A 20,580-nucleotide genomic window follows, 5' to 3' on the forward strand; every position below is an offset into this window, starting at 1 on the left:
TTTTTTTTTTTTCTCACATTTTTTTAAAGTATAAAAGTATTCTCTGGTTCCAGTTTTGAAATGTGAAGATTTGCTGATTTTCTTTGATTTGTTTCACTGTAAATTGAATATATTTAGGTTTTTGGACACAACAAGATATTTGAGAATGTCAACATTGTCTCTGAGGGTATATTTCACTATTTTCTACAGAAAAAAACAATAAATCAAGAACATAATATGCAGATCAATCGATTCTAAAAATAATAATTAATTTATCCTCAGTTATGCAAGCCTATACTACTTTACACTTACAAGAACTCCCAACGCTCTTACTGAAATTATGTAAATCATCAGCCTCCTGTCGCGGTCATTGTTTCTGATGACCTCTGTGTACTGTAGATCATTGTATTGAACCAACTACTCAGTGGGAAGTGTCAAAGTAGAAGAAGAAGAACATAATGGTAGTTAAGATTGATCACAATGCTGTTAAAATCAATTCATGAACGCCACTAATTGCGTATGCTGCTGCCGTTTCAGCACTTGGCATGACAGTAAAGCATAAAGCATGACAGACCTCTTGTTATGGCAACGCAAGCACTCAGTTCATAGCTCCTGAATCTAGACCAGAGCGGATCAATACCATGGACATCACTGTAAAATACAATATTAAAGCTCCCCTACTTCTAATTTTAATTTAATTACATTTTTCCACCTTCTAATAAAAAGGGAGTTTCCATTCATGTTAAATAACAATGCTGTTTCCGCTGCACATGGCAGAAATCTGTGGACGCTCATTTAAAAAATAAAATCGCATAGATTTTATTGCTGCTAACAGTGGCTGCGCTGTCCCGTGAGCGCAGTCCTCCCTGAGGCAGAAGTGAACAGACGTCAGAGAATTATGGCAACAACTGAAATTCATATTGAGAATGAGAGGGTGCTGTTGATATAGTGAATAATCAGGGTCAAAGTCACAGCATTTTGCATCACCAGGAGACCCTCTGGAATTCTAGTGGCGCATCAGCCTTTTATGATTGTACAGCAAAGATTGAACCCTGAAAGAAATACTTTTTCTGTTCTGAATTTGATGTCAAATTTCAAAGGAGTTTTTCACATGGAAGCTCTGCTTTGGCTGCAGACGAGAACTTGAAAGTGGCTCTGATATGAAGTCCTTTGTGTAGCTACGGGGTGGCCCGCAGCACAGCGAGAAGGCTTTGAATTCCTTCAGAGCTTATCTCTTCATCCTCTTGGCGACCTCTCAGGGACGTGCCATGGATCATATCCATTGGCCGCAGGCTTTGAAGATCGCCAGAGGAACTGACAGGAATTACAGTTGGCATGCTTGTGCTAACCATTACAGTGAAATAACAGTGGTGCAGTGCAAGCTGTGTGTAGGTTGGGCGGCGTACTCGTTCCTGATATATCACCATCAAGAAAGGATGTCAAGATCCTCATTAGAGCTCCTACAGAAATAGCTTGGCATTAAATTCTCTGCCAAAGACGTGCTGAAAGTTTCAGGCTGTTATAGTGTCCGATGTGCAAGAGCAGAATAGCAGTTTCACACTCAGTGGCTTCAAATTCTACATTTTTGGTGTGGATTGAAAATACAAAGGTGTATACCTCTATTTATTGTATTTTGAAATAGCTTATTTCCCTTTTCCTCGAAGGAAAAGATGATTTTAGAGAGAGTATAATCTTTAAAACTGTGTTCCAGTTACACAGATCCAAGGAATGGGTCAGCCTCGCCGCATGCACATCTTTGCCAGATTTTCAGCTTATAAGAGGATTATTCACAACACCGGACCTCTTCCGTAAGACGTATCCATATAGACAGATAATCACTGCCTAGACAGGTGGTGAGGAAATACTGGGTGGTAGACATCAGACAAAAGCTGGAAAAACCCCAAACCCTAAACTTTACCTATAGTCTGTGGGTTTTGTTGATAGATATTAACCGTAGTTCAAACTCTGTAACTAAAGAGAGACAAACTGACAGAGAAAATCAGTAATCCCAGCCGATCGTACATACTGGTCCTTTAAAGAAAAATGCAGTCTGCTCACATGCAGTTAGCAATGACTGAAGAAAAGCTAAATAGCCAATTATATTCTGGAACTCAGGACCTGCTGTTCAGGCTTTTCTTTCAGACAGAGACAGGCACCCTGCTGAGGAGAAGGATGTTGTTTAATCCAACACAGGCTAATATGAGATGGTGTGTGTCTGTGTGTGTGTCTGTTATACTGCAAAGTCCTGTTCTTCTGTATCTTGTCCATCTCTTAACATGCTGGGATGCAAATGCAATTGTGTTTTACTTGGAGACGTGGAGACTTAAACTATTTACCAGAGTCAGTTCATCTATCATTCATTCATTCATTCATTGAGTTATCGTGCAAATGAAAAATACAAATTACATTGTGAGTTTTTCTACGCAAAAGACACACAGCTCTTCACACTACACTGATAGTAAACATGAGAGCAAGATAAGAATTGACGAAGACTGACGAGCTTCCTCAAAGAGCAACATTTGTCTTTTGTTCTCCTGTCAAAATATCCTGTACTTTTTATGTCAGTGTGCTTTGCGTTCTGGATAAATCTCACCACCCTGAATCTCGATAGCTTTGCTTGCATAAGACCGTGGTTATTGTTTCTTCAGTAATAAGATTAATTTAGATATGTTCCATATGTTTCCCCCCAGTTTGAGAACCTCTGTCTTAAATCTGTCCACACATTGAATACATAATTGCTGCAGCAGCATGTTTATTTTTAAAGTCATACAATTTACAGTACACTAATTCAGTGTAGAAAAAACATTCTTGCAAGACTTTGTCCCCAAACATGGATTAACACAATATTTGCTGTTCATCAGGAGGTCACTCAGGGTCTCACATTTGGCATCAACTCTGGCTCCCCTCAGTCTGACCTGAAGTCTCTGTTTGCTCTCCGCACCGTCAGACTGACTCACAACTGTGTGAACGTCCAACCCTAACCACTCAGGGGAGGCAGAAGGCCTGGCATTGTGTGTGTGTTCGTCCATGTGTGTGTGAGAGAATGAAGGGAGAGTTTGGTGTGTTAGCAGAAAAAAAAAAAAAAAAAAAAAGATGAGGAGCAGAAGATGAGGAGAAAACTGTGAATATAAAAGCCACATTCTCTGTGGTCCATGGCCGACCTTGAGATGGTGCCAGTGGTTGAGATTAGCACATCACCACTGTAATAGCTCACCTTGAGTAGCAGACCCCCTTGTCCTTTCTTCAACTTGATCCCTGCTTCACAAAAAGGCCTTTGTTGCAGTTAAAGTGCTGGGCTCTGTTCTCTGAACCTGCTGCACCAACAGAGCTCCAACCTGGCAACAGCCGAGCCTTTAAATAGAGAAATCTAGTTTACCAACTCCACTTTTAGGGAACTGGAGGACAAAATGGTCTGAGTGCTGCCTGTGTGTTAATCTGCGAGGCAGTTATCTTTGGCTCTGTAACAAAAGCATAAATGAGGTCCCTCATTAAAGTTATTTATGTCCTAATAGGTGAAAGAAGACTGAATAACAAATAATAATTTGTTTCCACTGATTTTACGAAAGTCCCTTTTAAGCTCTATTAGGTCAATAAAGTAGATATTATAAGCACATTAGCGAGCAGCCTTGTGGTGTTTTCTCAGCTTTGAGAACATAACTTCGGGTAGTGTTAGTGGATCTGTGAAAACACATCCATCCACACTCAGACTGTGCTGTGAAGAATTAGACAGGCTTTTTCTTAAAAGGGGATGTCATTAGATTTTGATAAACCCTGTCCTAACAATACTGCAATACAGCAGCAGAAGCCCCGGTGTGATTAAGAATCGGAAGAAGTGGAGTCCCCTCTGGGTCTGTCAGCCTGTGCAGTCAGTGTCAGCAACAGCGTCAGATCTCCTTTCAGCATGCTGAGCCCTAATTGGGCTCTCACACTTGCTAGAGAAATTTGTCAGGTTGCTGTGAAATGAACTACTTAGCCAAATCAAGATGTGCATCCCTGTGTTCCTCCCTAAACCACCCCACTACTGCTGTGATTATCATGGAATAACAGGATGCTTTTAAACCGAAACCTATTTTTGCTTATTTTCTGTTGGGAATATGTCATTAAAGGGTAAATAGTAGCAAATTCTCATGATAGTTTTGCGTGCAGTAATTGCATCTACTGGGAATTCATCAGAAAGCAGCGCAACAGTAACCAAGCCTCGGCTTATTATTTTTACCCTCAGCCTTACATGTTGTTCCATTAATTTCCAGCGGCAAGCTGGATGAGCGCCTAAGTCTATGCCCTTATCAGCTACTTTTCTGAATCTGGCGGTAAGCAGAGCACACACATGAGCTCCTCCGTGGCTCTAATATTCTCCATCTGTCAGTAGAGCTGCCCGGGTTTGGCCGTGATGTTTGGAACTATCACATGCAGTAAATGAAGCACGCCTGGTCAGCCACGAGCCCATTGCCACGCCTTGTCAACCCTCATCACCTCCGCTGTCTCTGTGACTGTGCAGATGTCTTTCCCAGGTTGCTTCAGGGTGGGATGACTCAGCTCGAGCTCCAGCGCTTCACTGACTCCCGGTTCAACCCTCTCCTCAGTCAACCACTGCAGCTTAAACATGGTCTGGCTGAAACATCGAGGCCAAAACACAGGCTGCATTATTGTGTTAGACTCTCCAATGTAGTGGTTCCCAACCTTTTTTTTGGTGTCTGACGTACCAACACAGCACTATCAGATGGGCTCAAGCACCACTACATTGCGCCTCTTCAGTAGATGGGATGGTTTCATTCTGTTGTGGATCTGTAAAAAATTTGGATGATTAAGCTTCTGTCAAATTTGCCTCTTACTTTGGAGGAGCCAATTCCACCATTTATGTATGACTTGTAGCATTGTGGCTTTTCTGTGATGCTCAGTGATCTCATGTGAGGGGTGTCATGTGCAGTTGGCCTGTTATAGCTGGAGGGTTCCTGCTAATTGTGACAATAACTCTACCAAAGATCCGAATCAGATCAAATGCACTCTTTGTATTCCCTCTAAAAATCTGAATTCTGTGAATTCTGTGCTAACTGAAGCTTAAACAGTCCAACACATCCAACTCACAAAACAAGTATTTTTCCACTCACCATTACTGTAACTAAGGTTTCAAGATATCTGCCTCTGAGATTTCTGCTTCCTCTCCAATATAATTGAGGTGTGAAGAATTTCTTTTTGTGGCACTCACAGTATTGAAAAAGTCAGCAGTGTCTTTCCATAAATAATGTCCCAGTTACTCAGGAAAATCCACAGAGCTCACTGAGAAGTTTTCCTTAGAACTACTTTCTACTGAAGAAAGAGTCCCTTTAAGTTTCAGAGGCAGAAAGTCAAAACCTAGACACGTAAAACAGAAACGATCTGCATTGCAATAACCCACTAGAGGGAAGTGAGAAAATTGAGATGTACTGTTAATGCAGCCAAACTGCACTGAAGTTCGAGTATTTTACTTTTACAAAAATAACTGAGGCCCTCACTGTCATCTGGCGCTGATGTTTCAGAGAGTTTCTGTATCTCACACACAGTCGTAAACACACACACACACACACACAACCCTGTGCTTTCTTCCTTTGCTTGTAGAGATGTTGTCTGCGTTGCATCAGAGCAACAGTGAAACACTACTGCATGCTTGTCATATTTTATTCATCTTAGGAGAGGCTGCAGCTCCGAGGCCCGCTCATTCCTGTGAGCCCAAAGCAGGCAGCTGTCAAAAAGCCTGAATCCCCAGAGACTTTGCCCATTTCAGAGTCTACACACACACACACACACACACACACACACACACACACACACACACACACACACACACACTGTACATGTAGGCACATTTAATTGCATATTACAGGGCTCCCCAGTGTGAACATGTACATGCAACCTTTCCATCATTTCAGAAAAGACCGTTTCTCAATTTCCTTCAGATTTTAGGTTCATGTGGTAACTGATGACGGTAGTTGTAACACTGTACGGTCAGATTCTAGAGAACAATGCTGTTACAATAGAAAGTATTAGAGAACAGAGAACCCTGCAGTGGGAACATTATCAACAATAGTATTCACAGTGTGATACTTACTCACATTTTGCCTTACATGGCTAACAAATAGGTTTGAGAAAGAAGATGTTGTGTTTAAATTGAAGAAAAACATACACATAACAACCATCAGTCACAAATATCTGTTGCATATACAGACATATTGTAAACTCAATACATTATATCATATATTTATAACCTCATTTGTAGACATGTTTTTTTAATGTTTTTTAAATCCCCCAAGAGAATCCAGCAATACTGACAAGATTTTTACTTTTTGACTTAAAGATACATTTAATTCATCTATTTTTTTAGGCTTAATCTACATGTGAATTTGATTAGTACATTATTACAAAGTTACATTTTTCTAATATCCATTGTTTGGAGTTGGAAAGTTGGAAAAAGAGTACAGACGTTAACATGTTAATTTACTCAATCATAGAATTGTCATTTCATATAGAGCTGATGGGACCAACAATGAGGACATAACTTCATCAACATCATCAACAACAACAACAGTTGACTAAAAATAGCACGTATGAGCAACAAGGCTTCTAATGATGTTCATATTTAATTGGACAAGAAATGTTGACAGCAGGCCTGTGGTGCTGCTCGACCTTTACAGGCAGATTTGCGTGATGCTGATGAGGCCCATGGTTCAGTACACATTTTGCAAGGCATGCTTACAGAGCACCCTCCCACATACACACTTCATGTTCCTCAGCTGAATGCACCCAGCCCCGCTGCCCTGCGTGATTGTGCACATTGAGCAGCTCATCAAAAACAACTGAATAGCTTGTGTACAACACCCAGAGTGACAGTATCCTTTCAGTCTCTTTTTATTAAAGGAAAATAAAGTCAGGAAGTATCATATGTGATGATGTTCAGTGTAATTCATCAGCTGTCTGTTGTACTTACTTTTCCCCAAACTTGTCTAATCTTTGCAGTTAGGATTAACTTTCTAAACAACTCCACAAGCATGGGCATTAAATGCTTTCGATTGTGCTATGAGATTATATGTGTAGGTGGTGAAAGCAATATAGATTGCATCTATGAGCAAGAGAATATATTTTCATGACTCAAAACACATGTTTTGGCTGCGTTGTACTCAGTTCTGTTGAGGCTACAGTATGTGGGAGAAAAATCTAAACTTGATTTTTTTTGTGGTTGATTTCTCCTCATATAACTGTCAACTCTTATTGCAGTCTGGTGAGGAAGTAGGCTTTAAATGTTTGTTATTAAACTCTGTAGTTTTAAAATTACCCCCAAGCATCACTGAACTAAGAAAGAACCACTTCACATTAGCATTAAGTAAGCATTTATAAAACTGTAGAAGTGTCTCATGGTGGATTATTCTGTATTGCAGTCATGTGACAGGCGTGGCCACTGGGCCACTAGGACAACTTGTCTCTTTGAAGGCCATGAAAAGCATTTTTTTTCACACACATATACAGTGACAGTATCAATGAATACATTTTATTACCGTTCTGTATTTCTGGAGGATACAAAACTTGAACTGAATGCCTACATTTAACAGTGCTTTATGCTGAGTAAGCAACCTGCAGTTTCAGGATCTTGTTATGTCTCAAGTGATCTCAGCATGTGGTGCTATGGGCAGGATTACCCCTTTATTCCAGATGTCTTTAGTAGCCTCTCTAATCCTCTCTTTATCCAGCTTTGAATGCAGACATATCTAGCTCTCAACGATATACATGGCTCAAAATCTTGCTCAAAATGTTAAATTTGTTGAACTGAAAAAGGCAATAGGGAAAAGGCGTGTGCAATGTTTTTTTTGTTGTATTGTGATTAGTTTGTGAGACTGCACATGGTTTTCTCAAAGGAAATGGAGAACTTTAGCAAAGGGGAAGTGAGATTTTGTCAATACTTGTCACTCCAAACGCAACCAGCCTGAACCTGATACTATCCCATCTGTCATCAGAGCTTCTGACGCACGCTGTAATACAACGTTATGTTCGGTGCCTTTGGCAAAATAATTTCAGACTGAACTGTAATTCATTATATTGCTTTAAAAACAGATAAAATAAAATGCTCTTTTTATTTGTCTCCCATCTCAGGAGGTGAGAGTGAAGGGTTAGCTGCAGAACAACAGTGCTGGGTGATTCAGCTTCTTGCTTAAGGACACTTCAGTAGAGTAGGTGCTTCTTGACAAAGCAGCTTGAATGTGTGTCCTTCAGTAGAGGATCTGTCCCCCCCTCTCACTGTGCCACCGTGCACTCGGCTTGTTTTCCCGTTCTTACTCCAAGAGACCAGAGGAAGCTGGATGACACATCTGTGAATAAGTTCCCCTGAACAACTCTCAGTTTGTATGGTTGCTATACTAGAATAGGATACTACTGTATGAGAGAGGAAGACACTTTTTGTGGTATCAGCATTTAAAGCTGCTCTAATCAATACTTTTTATATCGACAATGGATCAGATGACTATGTGCAATATTAACAGTGTTGCTAGAAGTGATTAACCTACAGAAAACTATCACCTTTTCAGCATCTTTCAGCTCTTTGTTTTGGTTTCATGCTCCACAAATACATTTCGTTCACTCTTGCTGCTCTCATTACTGTTTCCTGCTTCAACTGGCAGCTGTTTGTTCCTCTTTACACTACACTACCTGCTCACTACCAAACTAGACTGGAAAGACAGACACAGCAACTGGCTGGTGAACATAATAGAGCATTCAGCAGCAAGAAGAGCCAGACATTTCACTCAGGAGTTGGTGGAGACCAAATTGGACTTATATTCACTAGCTGGCCAGAAACATAACTTCGTAATGATAAAGTTGCTCCATATCTCTTGCATGTGCAAACTAGAAGGGCATTTGGAGTCCAGTCTTCTATGATCAATGCAAAAATACAAGCACAGCCACTACTGATATCTGTATGATAAAATCAATATTAATCTCATGTCTCTGCGATGGTACAGACGTGAGTACAGAGCTGGAGTCAGGATGTGGTTAGCTTAGCTTAGCATAAAGACTTAAGGGTTGGGGAAACACCTAGCATGGCTCACTCAAAAATACACCTACTGCACCAACACCTCAATTGTTGTATTATATTGTATTGTTTGTGTACGGATTGAATCAATGAGATCAATTATTGTACAGAAATGTAAAAACAACAATTTATGGTTTTAGTGCTAAAACCAATTATTGGCAAACACACGTGGGACAGATGACGCAAACCCTCCATCCCTCCATCCACTCCGAACACCTCCCTTGCTGTGACTTGTCGGACGTAATGTAACACTTCACTGCAAAGCAAATTAAAAGTATATAAATCTAATTTCTAGGAAACAGACATAGGGAAAGGTGACTGCTAAAGTACCCTTCGTGGTCCTGTATGTTTGGACTGACATCACTTTGACATCACAGATTGAAGTTGTGTTTTTCTGGCCTCTTCTTTTACCGAACAGTTGCTCGAGCTCACAAATAGTAAATACTGAGTCACATTAAAATTCATTTTAATAGTAAGAGGTTCCAAATATAACTGAGCCAAACACCCACTCTTTGGTGCTGTTCTCTTTAGTAAAATGTAGGTTTTCTCTCTGTCCAACATGGAAAAAGAAAGTGCCTTGTTCTCAGTTAATAAATAACTGTATTTCTCAGCTACATGTTGTTAAGATGTTTTAGCCTTCCTTGTGCATTCACAGTTTAACTTAATGATGCGCTGTTGAAAATTGCCTCAAGTCCCATACAGAGGCATTTCCTATTCCCCCCCATCCCTCCTTCTCCTCCTCCTGCTCACCAACTAAACATTTGCTGAAACCCTCTGCAATCCCCTCTTTAAAGCTATTCAAGCAGAGAGGACTGAGATTCACTGCAGAACTGAGGTGGGAGAATTCACTTTTAATTAAAGCAGATAGCTTAGTGAAGGTAGGAGAAGAAAAGGGGGAAAAAAGCTCTTTTCCTCTTTGAAAAAACTGCAGATATTCTGTAAGGCCCTGAATGAAGAGCTTTGTTAGGGTTGGATAGTGGAAGACATCATTTGATCTCCCATTGACAAGCACCTCCCTGCTGCAGAATAATTACTTCTTTTATGAAGCCATTAGAGGGGACCAATTCAAGGGATTGTTTCTCAAATGTCCATCTATGTGGCCAACTGGGATCCGGGAGTGGCCGCCACTGATGGTGGGTCTGAAACTCACACAACATGAATCTGGGATATTTCTCTCCGTTTGGAGCTTTGTGACACATCATTAGTGCCAGAACTTTTTGGCATCAAAGCAGTTTTTCCTCTCCCCAAAATAGTATAAGTTCTCTCTCCTTTAATTTCTCTATTTGTGTCGTTCCTTTAGATTTACAGACTCCACACTGCATGACCAAGTAAGTCTACAAGTCGGAGAATTAGTACGAATCCAGATTTTGTGCAAACGATTTGTTTCGTCTTTGTCTTTGTGCCCATGCCTAATTGAACTCTGCTGCTTTGTGTCCACAATCACAATGGGACGATTATTGCTTCATTCCCATTTCCCTTTTTGACTTTGTCAGTTCCTTATCGCCGAATACTGGTGGAAATGTTCCTGATCATCAGTCACTCGATTACAATGCTGCAGCTTAACGCCACAAAGAGCAGGATTGCATTATTTTTAGACCCTTTAATTCACCTCTTCTCTTTCAGAGTAAAAGGTCACAACTGAGCTTAATGGACCATTGAGTATTATCGGGATTACAATGAGCATTTTCCCTGCCATCCTGGGCTTAATTTTTAAGCTTCATAGGGTGTGCTTAAAAACTCTTGCAGCAATTGGTCGGTTCAGCCTCTCCAATGCCAAATGCACTGGTATTTCTAATTACCACGAGGCTTTGGGAGGGTGTAACCAGCAGGGCTGCAATCATATCATGACAGCAATACACAGTTTACATCAATCTCTTCAGTAAGCCTTTTTCAGAATTTGCACACAAACAAAAAAAGAAATGCAAACCCAGTATAATTAAATTTTATTTTATTTGTATAGCACCAAATCATAACAGAAGTTATCTTAGGACAGTTTTCGAATAGAGCAAGACTAGACTGTACACAGCACTAGGGTAATTTGTTCTGTTCATATGTCAAGGGAAGTCAGGTTTAGAGTGAACAAAACCCAGTCAGTGCTCATTTGACACAGTTTGCAGTGTCTGTTCTGCAGTTTCTTTGTATTATTAGCCAACTTATACACTAACACTAATACATATGTGATAATAATCAACTAATACTATCGAGCATACTGATGTATTGGTTGAGGTCCAGTTTTCTCCGGGTATGGTGTCTGGGGAATGAATGTGATAACGAGCTTTACTGACAAGCTGACAGGTAATGGAGAATCCTGACTGTGCAGTTCTGTGAGCTTCCGTGGAAAACGATGTGTTGAACGCTGTCGGTGTGTGTTGACCTTTTCTAGAATGAATACATTAAACCTGAGTACTGCCTAAATATATGAAGAGTTGAATGCAGATCTTAAACGGTGCAATTTACACATGAACTTTTACCATCCGACCATTTGGTTGCGGGAAAATATGTCTGTGTGCTTTGTGTGGGACAAATTTTTTTTTTCCTTGTCAGGCCAGTTTCAACTTAGGCAGATAAAATCGAGCTGTTGTTTGTTAAGCTTGAGAGATCCCATAAAATGAAACCACACAACTCATCTGAAATAAATAACTTTTTTAATTAAGATCTTGTATCATTAACCTCTCAGCAGGCCATTAATCAGAGGTTAAAGAAAGGAGAGTGGGGGCACTGGATATCTTATTTGCCACCAATCTGCAGCTTGTCTGCAATCGTTACAGCAAAAGATTTGTTTGCTTTTATCGCGTTTGTGTTCCACCATTTGTTACAACAAGTGTTACTGGCAGATTATAGTTAGAGTTAGCCTCCTGATAAATAACATACAGTAAATGATAACACGTATAATGGAAGACTGTTTGTAGAAACGTTATCACAAGGCATGTGAAGTGGCACTTTTAATGGCTTTTTTGGATGGTCTGTAGCACATGGTTCACAGCCATCTTCTTGGTGTCTCGCTGCTTTTGTAGCTTCATATAATCTGTCACTGTACAGAGATTTCTTCAGACATCTCTGCTGATGAGCTTCCTTTTGAGTGGCCACCAGTAATTAAGTGTATTGGGCTTTAAGCCAATCACTAATGCGGGCACACACTGAGATCAAACACAGGTTTAATTAAAATGGCTGAAGCGAAAACGGGAAGCCAGAACTGTAGCACATACCGTGGTAACTTTGCCAAAAACTAAGCAAAGAAAACTGCTTTGGCAGTGTGATCCTGTTGTTACTGGAAGCGGTCGTGTTCACACTCCAGTTTTCAGGGGTCATGCCCTCCTAAGAGTTGCCATCTGCGCTTAGCGTGGCACTTAAATCTGTAGCAAAAGTTTAGCATCCAACTGGTTCATATTTTAGCTTTCTCAGTTTTATATGTGAACTGCACATGTAGACTGCAGACTGCAAATGTCTTCAAAGACCTTTTCTTATTTTTACACATTTTATAGTCGCATTCTTACGTATTAAAGACATTATGTGTTAATTCTTCATTCTGCTTTCTGGTAGTCTTGAGTTTTCTCCTGGTCCTGTAATGAGACAACTTTGTAAGTAGGATGGCATGGAACAATCTCTGTAAACTTGAACGCAAACATGGCCAGTGTTATCACCGGGGGAGGAATGTGATCTTTACTTTGATTTGATTTGACAAACACGGCTAATGCGCACTGGCAGGCCAAACACACTAGGAGAGCGGAAAGACAGGCCCCAGGGTGAGGGGAGGGTCACGGCTGCTGCAGCAAACGCTGTTAACCCTTCTGCTGCTGATGAACTGAAGAAATGTTCCAGTGCAAGTACAGTACTTTTACAGGATGGGAATTAGACAAAAGGACAAGGAAAGAAGACTCAAATGGTCTCCAGCCAATGCTGGTGGCAGTGCACCGGATAACCTCTTCTTCCTGCCACTGTTAACGCTGTCTGTTACTATCACAATCTTGTGTGTTTCTTCCCTTTAGAAGCCCACTGTTAATGTCTATCAGTGTTGGTTTTACTGTGGAAGCAAAGATAAACTCACAGCCATTTCACCATGCGGTATTTTTTCTAACTTACCACTGTAAAAACACAGCAAGCAAAACACATTTTAAACTGTGGGAGGATATCACATCTAATTTAATTCAGCTGGTGTGAGCTGAACTGAGAGTTTGAGGTCTAGCAGTTAAAAAGCCTCACCCACATTCGAGTGAAAAGAATGCGTTTTGGCAATCGAGAGATGGGGGAACCGAAATTTATTACATCTGCAGAAGTAAGCAAGTAACAAAACTGAATACTTTATCTGCTTCTATCATGACAATATATCAAACTCCTAAATATTCATTCAAATCTAGTTTATTTATGATATGTAAATGAACATTAGTAACATCTGTTTATTGTCTTTTTACATCTTGCATAAAGTTTCCTGTTTTCATTATTTATTGGCAGCTTCTTTCCTTCGAACCACAAAAAAACAATGCATTATCACATTGTTTTTCACTCCCATTATCATCTCTGTCCTATCACAGTTGTGTTTTTCTTACAGCAAGGTGACTCCTTGTTTGTTGCACCCAGCGGTTGTCCGCGCTTGGTGACAGTTAAGTGTTGTTTTTGAACTCGAGAGGTGTCACAGAATTGACCACAGCTCTGTCTTGCTCAACCCTGTCCCTGGTTGATGAGTCCCAGAACAGATATGAAGATTATTTATGGACTGACTTGTGGAGCCATTTGCCTGCAGCACTAGCTGAGCTGGCTGTCGGCCTGCTCACCAAAGATTAACTTTGACGTTTCCTCCCATAAATCCGCTCTGATTAAATATTTGCTGGCTCATTTAATATGAATGTGAATTAATGGTCAGTCAGTGAGTTCATGTCCGCTCCAGTAATTGCCATGATTTGGCAAAAAGACCTCTGCGGCACCTCTTATGTGTTGCATTTCCTCTTCCTCTGTCTGTCTGTTTGTGCGTGTCACCTCTGATTGTTAGGTGTTAAGTTCACCTGTTCTCACCGGCTCTTAATAGCACAAACTTACAGCATGTGATAGGGATGTGCGCAATTAGTCATCTAGTCGGTTAGACATTGCTACCCTCGCCAGTCCACACCAGAAATACTACTCTGTTAAACTAATTACTATATTTTATTAATGTACAATGCTGGTAAATTGCGTCCTTATGCAGCCACTAGCCGGGAATACGGCCCCACCACTAATGCCACCGCTGGTATTAAGACTCATCTTTGTCCTACTTTAGAAGTTATAGTCATAACATTTTGTTCCTGTCGTCTGCTTTGGGATTCTACCAGCCACTTTCACTCTCTTTCTTTCTCTCTATCTAACCTCACACACAGCAAATTAATTTGAAATGGCACTATTCAGGGGAAAGAGGATGGTGGAACCGGCATTGAAAAGAAAATATCCAGTGTGGTTAGTTATGCTGACATTAAGCACTGAGAAATTATCAATCACATTATGAAACGCCTGTCAGCCTTGCTGTATATGCTGACTGACAGGAGATGTTTAGTTGGTTAACGTAGCATTCACTTAAGTTATTTTATGATTGTTGGGGTTGATTTTTTGGTGGGTTCATTCATGAATGTTACCTGCTCAATACATGCATACTTGGAGCCTGTGGGATCCATTGCTTGGTGTAATGAATGTTGATCCGGTGGAGAGAAATGTGATTATTGTTATTTAATGTAGGATATATTGTTTGCTCATTGGAATTTTGTTGTATTTATTATAAAGGTTTTTATTTATTTATGGTGGCTGTGCCCACGTTGTATATATTGATGATATGATAGTACTATAGTCTACTCTTCCAGCTCCATGTATGTGATTTAAAGGCTGTCACATTAATGCCTTCCTACTGCACGTGGGGAATGATTCTTTGCAGACTTGTAGCAACTCTCTATTTAAACTGGCTTCTCATTAACTCATTATATTTGCCTGATGAAGGTCTAGTACCGAAACGTTGCAAATAAATAAAATTGCAACTTAGTGTGCTGGAATTTATGTTTTCTACTTTTGGATACTCATCTCTACGGACCTGCCTCATGAAATAGATGTAAAAAAATGTTCGTGTCTATTTTGCGTCATCAGGTAAAAATGATCTAATACTCCTTTGTGCCTATGAGTACAGTGTCACAAAGCCACTAGCATTACAGCAGATCATAGTCTAGTCTCTTTTTACCTCATACAATATGAAGGATCCATACAACTGCAGCTAGATTCCATCCACACTCTTGTTACTGTTATTTGAACCTGCAAATTAGCCATGAGTTAAATTTCATTTTCGTAACTAGGGGGATATGAATTATTAACACCAGTAATTAACCTGTGTGTGGCCTTGTTGCATATGTGAGAGGATGCGTGGGTGGGTTTCACATGCACTCCATCCTTATGTCATATTCTCCTTCTTTCCACCCTCATAAAACCTGTTTACTGTGTTATCAGAGTAGATGTGCCTCACTACTTTTCAGCTATAGACACCATAGCATAACATATGCACACACAGCCCTAAAACAATGCTCTTTTGTACACCTTTGCTCACAGGACTTCAATCCCACCAAGAGGCCTCTACACATTTTCAGGATACTGTTTCTCTCCTCAGTGGATTAGGAGGCTGAGGCGTGTTGAAATATGCAGTTTTATTTTTCTCTTTAGACCTTGTAGCCCTGCAGGGAACCTAACCTAGATATGATTGAATTTCTCTGAGGCAAACAAATTGTTCAGTGTGAAACAAAGACCAGCTTTTTTTTTTTTTCTGAGAGTTGCTGCATCTCGTTCGTCCTGAAATATGAATCATTTCTCCATCGACAAAGAGCAAAATACTGACACAGGACTGAAAAATTGTCATGGTTACAGATAGAGTGTAGGAGTCACCTTTCAATATTGTTTATACAGCTGTTGAGCTGTAGAAATGAATATAAGGAATTATTATACAATATAACATTTATGTGAATCCTTGTGGAATAGAGGCTGGTCATGGGAATGAAAAGATTGCTTGCCAAGTTACATGAGAATATCCATACCACTCTTGTGTATGTCTGCTATATATAAAGCTATAGAGCCAGGGGCTTTTTAGCTTAGCTTAGCATAAAGCCCGACAAGAAGTAGTCTGGCGTGAAACAAATTTACATTTCGTTCTGTGTACGGATTAAACAAACTTGATATAACATGTTAATTAGCGAGCGTTAAAGGTAATTTTTAAATGAAGACAGAACCATGCTAAGTTAACTGGCTGCTGGCTCTAGCTTGGCTTCATATTTAGCATGCAAGCATGAGAGCGGTATCAATGTTCTCATCGAACGCTTGGCAAGGAGGCAAATAAACCTAAAATTTCAAACAATTCCTTAAAAATATTGCAGATGCATTTGTGCATGTTCTGAAACATAGTGTGTAATTTCTAAGATTTAATCCTATTCCAGCAATTAGAAACCATAACAGATTTATTTCTAGGACGGTACTACTTGTCTTAATTTGAAACTGTGAAGCCTGAACAAATTAGACTCTTTTATGTCTTTTATGTCCTCAGTATAAACCCCACTAACATGATTAACTTTGTTTTCTGTTAACTTTGACCCATGAGCTGCAACACCCTTCATTTATACCTCGTCTATCTTTAGGATTTGTCATTTTTGAAACTCAGTTTGACTCTGGAAAAGAGATTTGATCTTAAAATGAACAAAATACTGAATAATTAAAATGCCTACAAAGACATCTGTAATGAAACCCGTCCTTGCAGGTATTTAGAAGTTACTTTTGAGAAATCAGACAGGATGGGGATTGTCTTTGTGCCCAGATGCTGCAGCTTGAAGCTCATGAGCAGAATGTGATCCGTTTCTCCTTGAGGGTCCCAGACGAGAGGGGCGGAAAGCCAAGGGGGGTCTGCGGTGCCATTGAGGTTTCAGGTGACAAGCATTCTGTGGATTTGTCCCGGGGCAAACAGAGAGCCACAAGGGCGAGTGTCCCCTCGAACGTTCTGGAAAATTCCCTGACCCTGAGGAGTGTTGCGTTACACCTTCCAATTGTCGCCTCCCAGGCCCGTCCCAGAACAGAGACTCCTTTGAGAGAGGCTTCCAAAGTCAGGATTCAGTAGTAATCACTGTAAAATCTAATAATAAACAGAATTATGATAAGAAAAAGACAACCCTTTACAATATGAGCTCTAGATGTAATTGATGAGTACAGTTCTTCAACCTCTGCATGCTTTGAAAATCAAGTGAGCCTGTTTGCTCTGATTCTGTCACCCATTCATACAAATTATCATCACCTTAGATCATCTTGAATAATGTTTTTAATTCCCTTCTATTCCCACACACATTAGTTCCCAAACACATCAGTGGAAATGCCGCAGTGTAGAGCTGTGTTTATTTTATCCCCTCTGCCAGCTTAACCTAATTTATTAAAGATAATGTGGAACTCTGAGCTTGTTGCAGTGAAGCTTTTCTGACTGTTGACTGGTGCACAAACTAACAACAGAGATAAGTTTCCTAGATACTGGATGGATTTTAATCCTATTTTTTATGTCTTTGCTTATCTGTTGTGTAACTTCTATGTAACAGCAGAAGAATTATAACAAATATTGTTTGAATGGACAGCTTCTGTGTCTCTGATGGTACTTCTTGTGAGTTTTTCCTTGCAGGTGATGCATCCTTTTGTAACCTGCTGATGTTATTTCTCCTTTTCCATGTGCGTTAAAGCCTACTCAGGTGTTCACTTCTTCTTCTTTTTTTTGTCTGTGTGTCTTTACTGCAGATGGTGAGTCACGCCCTCTCTCTCTCGGATCGTCTCAGTGAATAGCCGGGCCGCACAAAGGGGAAAAGAACTAAGCTCAGCCGCTAAAAAAAACCCTCTTCCTTCTGCACAGCGTGGGAGAAAGTGCCACTGCTGAGCTGGTGTGGCATCTCTGCAGGCTGGAGTGAAAGCAGTGTTGAGCGATCATCTTTCACTCTGAGCCACTCACCTTTCATGCTGTGGCCCCAGAGCCGACTCTCAGGGCTGGACTGTCAGCGGGAACGCAGAGAGACTCAGGATCAGGCAGGGCTGCACAGTGCACAGGTGTGAAGCATCTTCCTCATGAGACCGATGAGGCATACATGAGGGAAAAGTCATGCTATTGTTTGGATGACCTTCATACAGGATTAAGTACACTTTGACAGACTTTTTTTTCCCGTTTGAGTTCGGGCCCAGTGGGGCTCTGTGGTGGGAACAGGGAGAGCCGGTGTTGATTCTTCTGCTTTATGAGTTTTAATCACCAGGAGAGTGTGTCTGAGTGGCAGGGGGAGCCAGCATGGCCAAGCCTCTGCTGAAGATACAGCGTTATTTCCGCAGGAAACCTGTCCGATTCTTTTCCCTCATCCTCCTCTATCTGACCGCCGGGAGCCTCGTCCTCTTGCACTCTGGCTATGTCGGGGACAGCAGCGCCGGAGCCAGAGGGGGCCGGGACTCTGTGGTAGCTTCGGAGATGGGCAGGCGGACTTCGCTGTCAGACGCTCGGGGGCTTGGCATCATGAGCAGAGTGTTTAAGGAGACGCGCAGATCTGGACGGAGGTACGGCCCTCCATGGATGAAAAAGGCCAGACAGGAGGGCCAAGAGATGCGCAGGGGGGGAGACTACACCAATAACTGGAACCGTGCACTTAAAGGACGCAATGCCAAAGACATAGACGATGGAAGAGGTGGGTTATACCAAGACTGCATACTTAAATACACTGATGTCTCAAATTCAAAAAGATCACATTACTGTTTGTGGTGGTTGAAATTTACCATTGAGTTCTCTTGTTTAAAGAAGTACAATAATTCAATGCAGTGTGTACTGCATGTTAGCAAAGGCATAAATAGAATTTACTGGCACAATAAATTAATTTTGAATGAGGGAAGAATGACAATATGTTCCAACAATTGCAAAAATAATTGCAGTGTTGCAACATTAATGACTGCTCCGTGTAAAATATTACCAAAAACAATTATTATAATAACCTCCCATTGTCTTTGTCATAGTGACATAACTCAGCAAATTGTAAGAAATTAAAGCTTTTTTTCTTAGAGGCTGATTTGTTATGCACATCCACTGACAAGCACATAAGCAGCACGTGTCCCTCCAACACTTCATGTTAATATGAAATTGATTCAAAGTAGTCTCTGATTACAAACTGCACCATGTTAATGACTGACAATTTCTAGTTGTAATTGGTCATGTAGGAAATCTCTTGAGAGTGGAGAGAGATGATGATTATGATTAAGCCCACTGTCTAGCCTCTGAGTGAATCCTTCAGCTGCAGCTTTGCTCTCTGCTGCTCGGCCACTCACAATCACAACATCTAAATGATTTCATGACTGCAGGATTCAATGTTTCCTCTATGTTGATGTTGGAGCGGACGCCCGCCGCTGTTATGTTTCTGCCGCCACGGTATCAGAAATGGGGCAGACGCACAATGTAGTCACGGTTGCCTTTTAAATGATCCTGCCGACATATTGCACCCCCGTTGGCTGCTGCTCACATTGCAATTTAACAACAAGTAGAACTATTCAGGGGTTATTGGGGCTGTCCAGTTTAACTCCACATACTGTTGTGTTGATGTAGCTTATTGTCAAGGGTTGTTCGGACAGGCCTGCCCCCACTGCTAAAATAAATCCTAGAGGAAACACTGGGATTTACAGATTTATCTGTCTGTTTATAAACTGTGCGACTACACAATCCTGTCAGAGGAGGTTTACATATAAACTGACTGGCATGAGACATCCTGTCAAATCACACATTTGAGAGCACAGTTCAGGGACAGGAAGTGTCTGTCCAGAGCTGACGTCTCTGACCTTGGACGGCATGAATATCCTGCTTACTTATTCCTTTCCAAACGAAACATGATCAAATTAGCTGATTAGAGGATATCATTTACTCCCTTGGTTCACTTGTCCTTTCTTTGTCTCTGCTTTTCTTAGCCTGTCAAACACTCTATGCACTGCTGGATGAAGTATAAATGATTTAAAGCAAAGTCAACAGTGGATATCTCCGACATGTAGTCAAGGAAAGGCCTGATTGTCAGTCCAAACCTTCCTGTGACAGTAGTACCAGCCTCCTCTCCTCATAAAGAAACACAACAGAAAATAGTAGCAGTTGTGGAAGAAGTACTCCAATTCTTTAATTAAGTACAAATAGGTTTAACAGTGTTAAAATACTTACGGGTAAATATCCATCTTTCAGAACTTTACTTAAGTAAAAGTATCCTCATCATTTAAAGTACTCAGAATAGGTCCTTTCAGAGTAACAAGCTATTATATTGTTGCAATATTATTACTAATGCATTAACATGTAAGTAACTATTGTAGCTGGTCGAGGTGTAGCTAAGTTCAACTACTTAATGTACTGTTGAGCAGTTGAATCTATAACAATGCATCATGTTTTAAAGGTCCAGTGTTTAACATTTAGGAAGATCTATAGGTGGACATGGAATATAATATTCATAACTGTGTTTTCATTAGTGCATAATCACCTGAAAATAAGAAGTGTTATGTTTTTGTTAGCGTAGAATGAGCCACAGGTCGCCTTCCTT

The 20,580-nt window shown here is 40.6% G+C and overlaps 1 protein-coding gene across 3 annotated transcripts in view; it reads left to right on the top strand.

The window, feature by feature from the left end:
• Positions 1 to 20,580, top strand: part of wscd2 (WSC domain containing 2) — a 40,306-nt gene that overhangs the window by 6,002 nt on the left and 13,724 nt on the right. For all 3 annotated transcript variants that reach the window (XM_051421717.1, XM_051421718.1, XM_051421716.1), the window contains exon 2: positions 17,786 to 18,708. In XM_051421717.1, the coding sequence (XP_051277677.1) occupies positions 18,321 to 18,708 (388 nt within the window). In that variant the 5' untranslated portion in view covers positions 17,786 to 18,320. The remainder of the gene's footprint in view (positions 1 to 17,785; positions 18,709 to 20,580) is intronic.

The sequence above is a fragment of the Dicentrarchus labrax genome, unplaced genomic scaffold (genome assembly GCF_905237075.1).
Source record: "Dicentrarchus labrax unplaced genomic scaffold, dlabrax2021, whole genome shotgun sequence".
NCBI lineage: Eukaryota > Metazoa > Chordata > Actinopteri > Moronidae > Dicentrarchus > Dicentrarchus labrax.